Raw genomic sequence first — 13065 nt, 5'->3', positions numbered from 1 at the left:
GGGGCTATATATATAATTATGAACCGATGTGGACCAATTTTTGCATGGTTGTTAGATACCATATACCAATATCATGTACCAAATTTCAGGCGGATCGGATGAAATTTGCTTCTTTTTGAGGCTCCGCAACCAAAATCTGGGAATCGGTTTATATCGGCGCTATATATAATTATGGACCGATGTGAACCAATTTTTGTATGGTTGTTGCAGACCATATACCAACATCATGTACCAAATTTCAGCCGGATCGGATGAAATTTGCTTCTCTTTGAGGCTCCTCAAGCCAAATCTGGGGATCGGTTTATATGGGGGCTATATATAATTATGGACCGATGTGGACCAATTTTTGCATGATTAATAGAGACCATATACCAACACCATATACTAAATTTCAGCCGGATCGGATGAAATATGCTTCTGTTAGAGGCTCCACAAGCCAAATCTGAGGGTACCTTTATATGGGGGCTATACGTAAAAGTGGACCGATATGGCCCATTTTCAATACCATCCAACCTACATCGATAACAACTACTTGTGCCAAGTTTCAAGTCGATAGCTTGTTTCGTTCGGAAGTTAGCGTGATTTCAACAGACGGACGGACGGACATGCTTAGATCGACTCAGAATTTCACCACGACCCAGAATATATATACTTAATGGGGTCTTAGAGTAATATTTCGATGTGTTACAAACGGAATGACAAAGTTAATATACCCCCATCCTATGATGGAGGGTATAAAAAGAAATTTAATTTGATTTTTTAAATAAACGATTTCACCGATTTACACGCGTTTTCCCTTGACCAAATTTTGACCGTATCACCCTTTAGTTACTTTAATGTAAAATGTATATCTTATACACTAGAGGTCTGCATCGAATAACTTTTCACTGCATGTATGCAATTCGCTGTCGAATATAGTACATACTCTGTCTTTCTCTCAGAGCGCAAGTAGTGAAGTGAAGAGAACACTTGCTTGTCAAATACCACCAAGTACTTATCCGAAACAATATGTGTTCCGAAAAAAAGGAACAATAAAAATGTAAGTACTTGAGAAAAAGTACAACATGGATTCTCTTCACTTCACGTGGTACCACAAGTATTTCTCAGTATGTGCGAAGCAAAACTTTCCATTATTATTAATCATAGATATGTATGTATATCACATATTTCATATATTTATGTATGTCACACACTTACCTCAACGTTTGCCCCTCTTTATAACAAACCAAAACATATATTATGGAGACTAACTGTTTTTTTGTATTTCTGAAACTGCATGTGGTACATGTAGTACTCTATGAAGTTTTGTTCTCGCAACATACTCGACGTGATCACTCTGAGTACACTTCAATAAGAGAGAAAGAGGAATATGTGTTTGTTGGTAGTGAAGTCATCAGAGTAGCAACAAGAAGTTACTCGTTGCTTTTGGTGTTCATCAAAATGTGTACCAATTGTTTTGCGAATCTCTCAAATAGATGTACTCATGTAGCAAGTACACGTGTACTCTGCATTTACAAATGGAATTGTGCAGACCTCTATTATACACATTAGGCTCGACATCTATTAAGGGATTTTAAATCCCTTATTTGTAAAGTAAATGACAATTGAAATCTAGATAAAGTGGATTTTGGAAGTGTAATGTGAATGACTACCACGTAGTGTTTCCCGTTTGGGAATATTGACCGAATATTAAATATTGACCGTTTTACGATGGTGAAATCGAAATAAGTTTCCTTCATTTCCAAACAGTTTTTTAATGTTGCAAAAAATCCCACTATATTAATAGTGTTCTTCCGAAAACTATACCAAGAGACTGTCTTAACCATTGTAAAAATGTTTTGTATTAAAAGCGATCAACATAATATATATTGTTACTTGCACAGATAGCGCCTTATAACCGTACATTTAGGCGATTTCTAATTTATTCAAATGTCTAAATATATTCCACACCAAAGCAGGTTTCCCTTTGACCAAGATCCCGCGCTTTCCCGGGAATGCAAAAAGTCCGGTAAAAATAAAACCCTACTTTCCATCCCAAATCAATCAGTATCAAGTTTTTATAACAATTTTGCAATTTTAACTCAGCAAATTTGAATGAAGTGTAAATAAGATTGTAAGATTGGTTGTACAACGAATTTCATTACCATTCGGATAACTTTAAATTGAATTTATAATTAAGATAAAATAATTCCTATGCAGTATTACAAAAAAAAAATCAAGTACACCCAGATGCCAGTTTTGTTTAAAAATTGAATGTTAGTAAACAAAATATATTAAATATTTTAAATTTGTTTTGTTTATATTCTAATGTTAGTAGCCAATAGTAACCTATGTAACCACCCAGCAAAAAAAATTGGAAGTCCTTCCAATGGCACAACTTTAAAAGACTTCCAGAAGATGCACTCCCAATGATGTTCTTTATTTTAACTACCCAGGAAGTTTTTTTAATTCAAATACAAATTATTTCAATTGTGTCGAAAAAAATGCTAAATCCAATCTGAAAAAATGGTGAATTTTTGAAAATATTTGAGGTCAAACTTTTCCAACAAGCGTTAGAATCCATTAAAAATTATAACAAGTAAATACGGCCGTAAGTTCGGCCAGGCCGAATCTTATGTACCCTTCACCATGGATTGCGTAGAAACTTCTACGAAAGACTGTCATCCACAATCGAAATATTTGGGTATATAGTTAAGTCTACAAATAATTACGAATCGATATGGACTTTTTGCACGGTACGTAGAGAGCCAGAATTGAAATATGGGACCCCCGCTTATATACAATTATGAACCTGATATGGACCAATTTTTGTGTGATTGGAAATCGATTTATCTGAGGGATATGTATAACTATAGACCGATATGTACCTAGTTAGGCATGGTTGTTAACGACCATATACTAGCACAATGTTCCAAATTTCAACTCACTCGGATGAAATTCGCTCCTCCAAGAGGCTCCAAAACCAAATCTCGGGATCGGTTTATATGGGGCTATATATGAATATGGACTGATATGGACCACTTTTGGCATGGTTGTTAAGTATCATATACGATCACCACGTATCAAATTTCAAGCATATCGGATGAATTTTCCTTCTCTAAAAGGCACCGGAGGTCAAATCTGGGGATCGGTTTATATGGGAGCTATATATAATTATGGGCTGATAGGAACTAATTCCTGCATGGTTATTGGATACCATATACTAACACCACGTACCAAATTTCAACTGAATCAGATGAATTTTGGTCTTCCAAGAGGCTCCATAGGTCAAATCTGGTGATCGGTTTATATGGGGTCTATATATAATTATGGACCGATGTGGACCAATTTTTTCATGGTTGTTAGAGACCATATACTAACACCATGTACCAAATTTCAGCCGGATCGGATGAAATTTGCTTCTCTTCGAGGCCTCGCAGGCCAAATCGGGGGATCGGTTTATATGGGGGCTATATATAATTATGGACCGATGTGGACCAATTTTTGCTTGGTTGTTAGAGACCATATACTAACACCATGTACCAAATTTCAGCCGGATCGGATGAAATTTGCTTCTCTTAGAGGCCTCGCAAGCCAAATCGGGGGATCGGTTTATATGGGGGCTATATATAATTATGGACCGATGTGGACCAATTTTTGCATGGCTGTTGGAGACCATAGACTAACACCATGTACCAAATTTCAGCCGGATCGGATGAAATTTGCTTCTCTTAGAGGCCTCGCAAACCAAATTTGGGGGTCCGTTTATATGGGGGCTATACGTAAAAGTGGACCGATATGGCCCATTTGCAATACCATCCGACCTACGTCAATAACAACTATTTGTGCCAAGTTTCAAGTCGATAGCTTGTTTCGTTCGGAAGTTAGCGTGATTTCAACAGACGGAAGAACGGACATGCTCAGATCGACTCAGAATTTCACCACGACCCAGAATATATATACTTTATGGGGTCTTAGAGCAATATTTCGATGTGTTACAAACGGAATGACAAAGTTAATATACCCCCCATCCTATGGTGGAGGGTATAAAAAAATATAAAAATTATTTATTTGACAAAATATCACAGAATTTTTTAATTACATCCAAAACATTGAATTCAGATTACACCTAAAAAAGTGAGGCAAATTCAGTGCAACGACTGTTGAAATGGAGGACTTCCGTCCTTTGACAAGCCCATGTTAAATTCATCACTTCTGCGTCAATTTTGCACCACTTCCGGATCCAAAAAGAACATTTTCATTACTTTTTGGCGACGCTTTTTTTGCAGGGCAAGAGTTACGAGACTTTTTTGTCAATAGTAACCTGTGGCATGTCCGCTGCGGAATAGACAAAAATATATCGGCTTAGCCGTCAAGCCGCCGCCAACAAACCGAGGTCGGCCTCATTCTCTGGTTCAAAATTGCCATACGAAGTTCAAGATGGGCGTATTTGTAGTACACTTCACAAATTTATTGAAATAATGAACTATTTTGTGAGAAGTACGAATTTAGAAAATGTTTAGCTTCATTTGTGTATAATTTTTCCCCATTTTTTAGTTCACTTAACTAACGTACGCAAAAAATTATTAGAGTAAAGGAAATTTACTCCAAACTTAATAATTCAATGAACTAAATTAAAGCTAAATTGGGTTTAGAATGTTCAACGCAAATATTATGTCTTTTTTGTTCTTCAAAAACTGCGTATTAAGCTCCAAAATTTTTGTTTTAACCCTGGGAAAGGAATTTTATTACACCCTCCACCATTAGATGGGGGTTTATTATCTTTGTCATACCGTTTTCAAACACATAGAAATATTGCACTGAAAAAAATATAGTCGTGAGTCCAAAAATATCCTTAAAATACGAACACACAAAAAAATAATACATTTATTTTATGAATAGTGTTCACAAAAATTTTTCAAACACGTAATTCGTAAATTGTATGAAAAAAATCCTAAAAAAAATAAAATACTGATTTTAAAAAATACTGGTTTTTATTGACTACGAATGTATATATAATATTAATGAAATTTTTAATATTATAAATGAAGTATACATTTTCGACATTGAAAACAAGTAAGGAAAGTCTAAAGTCGGGCGGGGCGGACTTTATTATACCCTGCACCACTTTATAGATCTAAATTTTCGATACCATATCACATCTGTCAAATGTGTTGGGTGCTATATATAAAGGTTTGTCCCAAATACATACATTTAAATATCACTCGATTTGGACAGAATTTGATAGACTTTTACAAAATCTATAGACTCAAAATTTAAGTCGGCTAATGGACTAGGGTGGAACACAATGTTAGTAAAAAAATATGGGAAACATTTAAATCTGAAGCAATCTTAAGGAAACTTCGCAAAAGTTTATTTATGATTTATCGCTCGATATATATGTAGTGGCGATTTTACAAGGAAAATGTTGGTATTTTGACCATTTTTGTCGAAATCAGAAAAACATATATATGGGAGCTATATCTAAATGTGAACCGATTTCAACCAAATTTGGCACGCATAGCAACAATGCTAATTCTACTCCCTGTGCAAAATTTCAACTAAATCGGAGCAAAAAATTAGCCTCTGTGGTCATATGAGTGTAAATCGGGCGAAAGCTATATATGGGAGCTATATCTAAATCTGAACCGATTTCAACCAAATTTGGCACGCATAGCTATAATGCTAATTCTACTCCCTGTGCAAAATTCCAAATAATCGGAGCAAAAAATTGGCCTCTGTGGACAAAGGAGTGTAAATCGGACGAAAGCTATATATGGGAGCTATATCTAAATCAGAACCGATTTGGATGATATTTTGCAAGTTTTTCGAGACTTATAAAATATTGGGATGTTCGGAATTTGAGGAAGATCGGTTGATATACACGCCAATTATGACCAGATCGGTGAAAAATATATATGGCAGCTATATCTAAATCTGAACCGATTGTTTCCAAAATCAATAGGGATCGTCTTTGAGCCGAAACAGGACCCCATACCAAATTTTAGGACAATCGGACTAAAACTGCGAACTGTACTTTGCACACAAAAATACATCAACAGACAGACAGACGGACAGACAGACGGACAGACAGACGGACATCGCTAAATCGACTCAGAATTTAATTCTAAGACGATCGGTATACTAAACGATGGGTCTCAGACTTTTCCTTCTTGGCGTTACATACAAATGCACAAACTTATTATACCCTGTACCACAGTAGTGGTGAAGGGTATAAATATGTACTTTTACATAATATATACTAAAAACGTCGTGCATTAAATATAACTTTCCTTTTCGTTTTTTTTTTTTCAAATGAATGTATGAACCCATTTATTAAAAACCGCATTAAACTGCAATAAGTAAAGAATATAATAACGCTTCCAGTTACTTACTTAATAAATACTTCGTCAACATTTTCCAGCAATAAATAATCTTCGAATCACGACGGCGATGCAAACTTAACTGAAAAATAAGTAAGGAAAGTCTAAAGTCGGGCGGGGCCGACAATATTATACCCTTTACCACACGCAGAAAAGAAACATGATTGTCACAATCATATTCGAAGAGCAAAATAATCTGATAGGAGCTATTTTCGCGGCGACCATGTCACATTTTCACCTGGAACCATGTTGGTTCAGTGAACATGGTTCTAAGAAAAATAAAATTGTCCTCATCTAAAATGTTATTATATTAATACAAATAATTTTGTTGGAATCAAAAGAAAATGGTCACGATCTAAAATTATAAAGTTGTGGTCTTCGCCAAAAATGGTTTTCTTCCCGTTAAAAGAACAGGGTCATAATCTAAAATGTTTTAATCTTTATGAAAAAAACTTTTTTCGTCGTCGAGAAAAGGACGCCACTTGAGAAAAGAAAACACAAAATTAATTTTATTTATTGATTTTTATTTATTTATAAATTAAATCATTGTTCATTTGTATTTATAATGTCGTGCACGCAAACATTATATATTTTTACACACTCTATTTTGGTTTAATTTCAATAACGAGAAATCATTCAATATTTACTTGTGCCCATCAAATGTATCAACGCAGACATCATGTAACTACAAATAAAAATAAATTATACCATATATCAAAATGCAGAACAAAAACCAGGTACATTTTTTCATTTACACTTTCTTTTTTTGTATTCACATAAATCCACGGGCCACTTCTGAATAAATAAATAAACACAAAACACACCAATTCCGTATTCTTCGTCCATTCCAAGAAACAATCAACACACGACTTTCACAAAAATTCTAGACTCAAACTTTAAATTGGTTAATAACCAGGACGGACCCCAATTTTAGTAAAAAAATATTGGAAATATTTAAATTGCATAAAATTTCCCAAATCTTAATTTATGATTTATAGGTAGATATATACCAATTAGAGTATAGGTAAATTTGAATCATTTTTGTGAGTTTTCGACTTAACAGTGACGATTTTACAAGGAACATCTGGGTATTTTGGAAGAACTATAAAATTTGGCACACATTGCTAAAATTTTAATTGAAATCTCAGTACAAAACTTCAAAATTTCCGGAATTATACTTTGGCCTCCGTGATCATATGAATCTAAATCGGGCGAATATATTTGAGAGTTATATCTAAATTGAACCGATTTTGACCAAATTTGTCATGCGAGCTAAAAATTTTGTCCTATTCTGTATGCAAAGCCTCAAGTAAATCGGAGTGAAACTTTGACCTCTGGGGCTATATAAGTGCGATGTATATGGACGAAAGATATATATGGCAGCTATATCTAAATCGGAACCAATTTCAACTAAATTTGGCATGCATAGTACAAATGTTACTTCCATTCACTGTGCACAATTGTAAGTAAATCGGAAGGGTTTACAGTAGATTTTGATCTATGGTAGTCATATGACTGCAAATCGGACGAGACATATACATGAGAGCTATATCTAAATCTGAACCGATTTCAACCAAATTCGGTATGTATATTTAACGTAACTCGGGGTAAAACTTTGGCCTCTGGGCCAAACTTCCCTTCAGAAAACAGTATTTTATCAAAACACGAAATTCCTTTTTCCCATTTTTTTCACAATAACAAAAGTTGATTCACAAAAGACGCTCTATCTCACAATCTAATTGACTTACAGACGTCAAATTTTGACACGAATCATTTGAAGGTTGGTACTATTTAAAAATAATATGCATTCAGTACTAGCGACGCCATCTATGTGTCAGACCGGGGACTTATCAGCCAACCTGTTAGAAGTGTAAATTGGGCGAAAGCTATATATGGGAGCTATATCGAAATCTGAACCGATTTCAACCAAATTCGGTACGCATATTTAGAATGTTAATTAATCGTAAATCGGAACAAAATATTGGAGATCAAAATATACGGTAAACCCCTCCGATTTACTTACAACTGTGCACAGTGAATGGAAATAACATTTGTACAATGCATGCCAAATTTAGTTGAAATTGGTTCCGATTTAGATATAGCTGCCATATATATCTTCCGTCCATATATATCGCACTTATATAGCCCCAGAAGTCAAAATTTCACTCCGATTTACTTGAGGTTTTGCACACAGAATATACTGGTATAAAAGGTTTCGTTTATATGATGAATTCCTACGTTGTATTAACGAAATTCTTCATTAAAAGTCAGCCAACGTAGCATTTCATTATAACAACGTAATTTTACGTTATATTTACGAAACCCTTTATGGAATACATTTCGTAGTACTAACGAATAATTACGTTGCTATAACGTAGCCTTTTCGTTGTATTAACGAAAATTATTCGTTGTGTGAATGAAGCTTATTCATTGAATGGATGCAGTTTATACGTTGTATGATTTAAAATTATTCATTGTCTGAATGAAAGACGAACGTTGTTTTAATGAATTCGCCCACGATCTATGTTTATAATTCATAACGAAACTCTAATGAGCCTGTGTACTCTTCAGCAAAAAGAATGTAAATGTTGTATAATACAAACGACCAAATGAAGGTTTGCCCATCAGACAATTTTTCAGTTGAACTTTTTGCCGTTTCAAGATGCACACGGAAACATGTGCTTATTGTCATGTATACATGTGTATGTACTAGAGTTGTGCACGTGACACGAAATTGTCGTGACTCACGAAAATTTTCGTGACTCACGCATGAGTCGTGAGTCATTATTTACGAAAATATATATAAGGTATACTTACATCTATTTTATGGAGGAGTCCATAATTTTTTTAAATGTAAAAAATTTTTATGTACAAAATTAATGAAATCATCTTTAAATTTTTTGACTTTTTATATCTTGACTACAAAGCAAAAAGCGTTCGAAAATAAGCGTTTTTCAACACTTTATTTTAAGCCGTTTTTACTTAAAACATAGTATAATTTCTAGTTGAAGTCGTCCATTAATTTGGTAATACGAGTATAAGTTGTCGTTAACACTTTGAAAGGAGAAAAACGAATAACTAAAAATTTGTTTCTAACATCCAAACGAAACAAAAGCTTGGCACAAGAAGTTTTTATTGATATAGGACAGATGATATTGCAAATGGACCACTTTTAGGAATAGCTCCCATATAAATAAACTGGCCCCAGCTGTGGCTTGCGGAGCCTTTTGGAGGAGCAAGTCCCTCTAACAACCAACAAAATGGACCACTTTTAGCATCGGTTCATAATTATATATGGACCTTATATAAAACTGTTCCCAGATTCAGATTGCGGATCCTCTTGGAGGAGCAAATTTCTTGGAAGTACAAATTTTGTCGGAATCGGTTGAAATTTGATACGTGATGTTAATATATGGTCATTATTATTAGTTTTGTGTATGAAGTGGGGGTATATAAAAACTTTAAAATCGTTCATCGCTTTATCAAAAAATCGCTTGAATTACACTTTAACACATTTTTTTTATTCGTGTTTTCTTGTTTTTTGAGATAATGTGAAGCATCGAAGCAAACCATTTAATCATTGTTGTGGTCAATAACTTTATCAACAAATGAGGCTAATGAACGCATCAAGCAGCAGTATAATGAGATTGTTTGGATTCTTTCTTTGCATTAAAACCTCTTCTCAACTGCCGGATATTTTTCAGTACTAATTACCAGGACCAACTTTACCTTTTATTTGAATATTTCCACATTTTTTTCTGTTGTTTCAAAGTTATTCCTATGGGTTTTTCCATTTCAGTTTTTGTTTTGCTTCAGAGATCCTTTGTCTTGTCCTACATCTCTATTAATTTCAAATGGTTGAATATTTTGCATTTGCCACTGCATGTCTCGGGAATACTAAGGAAGATCCGACACGCAAAACACTCCTCCCCTTCGGGTCTCTTCTGACTGACATTCCGTTAACATGAGTAAAGGCAGAGCAGAATCAACTCGCCATAACTAGAACTGCGAAAAACTTTAACTCCAATTAAAAGTCCTGAGAAAAAAGAAGCGAAACGCTTCCTAATAAACTTATGTGGCTTGAACGGAATTTAAATTGGCTTATTACATGTTTTTCTGTGTTAAAGTAAAAATTAGATTGATGGACAATAAAACATTGGTTGGCAAATTTGTGAGTGATCACGGATTAAATGGCAAATGTGATGCTTTAAAAGTCTGAAATTGTTAGAGGAGTATAATGGAATGATAATACAATAGCACATAGTTGTTAACCATGTGTCTATTAAAAAATTTAACAAATCCTTGTCTAAGAAAAAATTTAAAATGATTCATTGTTTAGGGTGTGATATAGTCGACGCCGCCCGACTTTCATTTTACCCGCTAAAACCTAAAATAGAGTTATTTCGTTCTATGAAAAGTCCATATAAAATTCAATGGAGATAATCTAAATTTGCACTACTTCTGAATCACAAGATAGGGATCCAAAGTACTTTCAAACTTTTGGCAACAGCCAAGAGAAGAGCAAAGGATTATACTCCCAGAGAAGGAATATGATCACCCCATCAATTTTTTTTGAATGGATACCATGCAACATGTTTGTCGTAATGTCCCAGCAAAAAAAAAGCGTCGCCAAAAAAGTAGTGAAAATGTTCTTTTTGGATCCGGAAGTGGTGCCAAATTGACGCAGAAGCGATGAATTTATTTATTTATTTTTTTATTGTGTATTTTAATAACCTGCACAGCAAGAATTAATTCTTATAATTACACTACAGGCATTTAGTGTCCAACAATAACATCCTTATATTATTAATTTAAAATTATTAAATTAAAATAAAATAATTTGAACATAAAAAAACAAAAAAAATTAATATATAAAAAGAAAAATTAAGATAAATAACAATTATTAAAAAAAATATAAATGAAACTGATTTTTATTTACTATATTTATTGTACATTTTAATTATGCTCAAATAAACCCTCCACCATAGGATAGGGGGTATATTAACTTTGTCATTCCGTTTGTAACACATCGAAATATTGCTCTAAGACCCCATAAAGTATATATATTCTGGGTCGTGGTGAAATTCTGAGTCGATCTGAGCATGTCCGTCGGTCCGTCTGTCCGTCCGTCTGTTGAAATCACGCTACCTTCCGAACGAAAGAAGCTATCCCCCGATTTGACCTCCGGAGCACCTTGGAAGAGCAAAATTCTTCCCATTCGGTTGAAATTTGGTACGTGATGTTAGTAGTATCCAACAACCATGCAGGAATTGGTTCCTATCGGTCCATAATAATATATAGCTCCCATATAAACCGATCCCCAGATTTGACCTCCGGTGCCGTTTGGAGAAGCAAAATTCATCCGATCTGGTTGAAATTTGATACGTGGTGGTAGTATGTGACATTTTACAACCATGTGAGTTAAAATTTGTGGATGACAGTCTTTCGTAGAAGTTTCTACGCAATCCATGGTGGAGGGTACATAAGATTCGGCCTGGCCGAACTTACGGCCGTATATACTTGTTTAAATTGCATTGTGTTGCTTGTCAGTTGAATGGCATGAGGTAATATATTCCAGAGGCGTACTGCATTTATGTAGAAATGCCAATCTGAAACATGACTTTGACACCGAATTGGAACAATAATTTTTCCTCTGTTAGACCAAGCAAACCGTATCCTATCATATAAATAAAATGGTTTGTGTGAGTAAATTATCCGATGGAGAAACAACATAAGCCTAAAATCAAACAAACCGTCAAGATCCAACCCATATAAACTCCTGCGGAACTGAGATACATGATCAAATCGCCTCAAACCATAAACGTACCTAATTATGTTATTGAATGCCAAATTAAGCTTACGTTTGCATGCAGCATCACAGCTAACAAAAAGCTCACAACCATACAATAAAACAGGCATCAAGTAACTTTTTGCCAAAGGTACCCTTATAGGCAAGGGCGTCAACATCTGTGTAGACCAAAGATTCCTGAGTCTTGCATAAATCTGACCACTAATATAGTTAACGTGATCAGTCCAACTAAATAAGCTGTTCAGCATGATGCCAAGGTTCTTAGCCGACGTTACAATACTAATTCGTTGATCATTTATCTTAATCTGGAGATCAATGTTAACCGTTATACTACGCCTATGTATCATCAGAAATTCGGACTTTTCAGGGTTAAGACATAGTCCATTCGCCTTTGCCCAATTGTGGACAATGTCAAGATCATCATTGAGCCTATCAATACATTCATACAAAGTGTCTATATTGCCACTACGATATATCTGCACGTCACCAGCATACATATGTATCTTGCTGTCCCTAATAAATCTTGGCAGATCGTTTATATAAATAGAAAAAAGAATAGGGCCAAGTGTGGATCCCTGAGAATTTAACATGGGCTTGTCATATCCACCATATCAACAGCCGTTGCACTGAATTTGCATCTCTTCTTAAGGTGTAATTCGAGTTCAGTGTTTTGGATGTCAATTAAAAAATTTTGTAATAATTTGCCAAATAAATAATTTTTATATTTTTTTATTATACCCTCCACCATAGGATGGGGGTATATTAACTTTGTCATTCCGTTTGTAACACATCGAAATATTGCTCTAAGACCCCATAAAGTATATATATTCTGGGTCGTGGTGAAATTCTGAGTCGATCTGAGCATGTCCGTCCGTCCGTCTGTTGAAATCACGC

At 34.6% G+C, this 13065-nt stretch overlaps 1 protein-coding gene across 1 annotated transcript; it reads right to left on the bottom strand.

Annotated features, from left to right (window-relative positions):
• Positions 1-11886: 11886 nt before the first annotated feature.
• Positions 11887-12668, bottom strand: LOC142224606 (uncharacterized). Its single transcript, XM_075294386.1, has 2 exons — positions 12190-12668; positions 11887-11971 (listed from the first exon to the last, which is right to left on the bottom strand). Exons 1-2 carry the CDS (start codon positions 12666-12668, stop codon positions 11887-11889), a joined length of 564 nt encoding a protein of 187 aa, XP_075150501.1.
• Positions 12669-13065: the final 397 nt, after the last annotated feature.

Source organism: Haematobia irritans, chromosome 2 (assembly GCF_050003625.1).
Source record: "Haematobia irritans isolate KBUSLIRL chromosome 2, ASM5000362v1, whole genome shotgun sequence".
Lineage (NCBI taxonomy): Eukaryota > Metazoa > Arthropoda > Insecta > Diptera > Muscidae > Haematobia > Haematobia irritans.
This window is presented reverse-complemented; position numbering and strand designations above follow the sequence as displayed.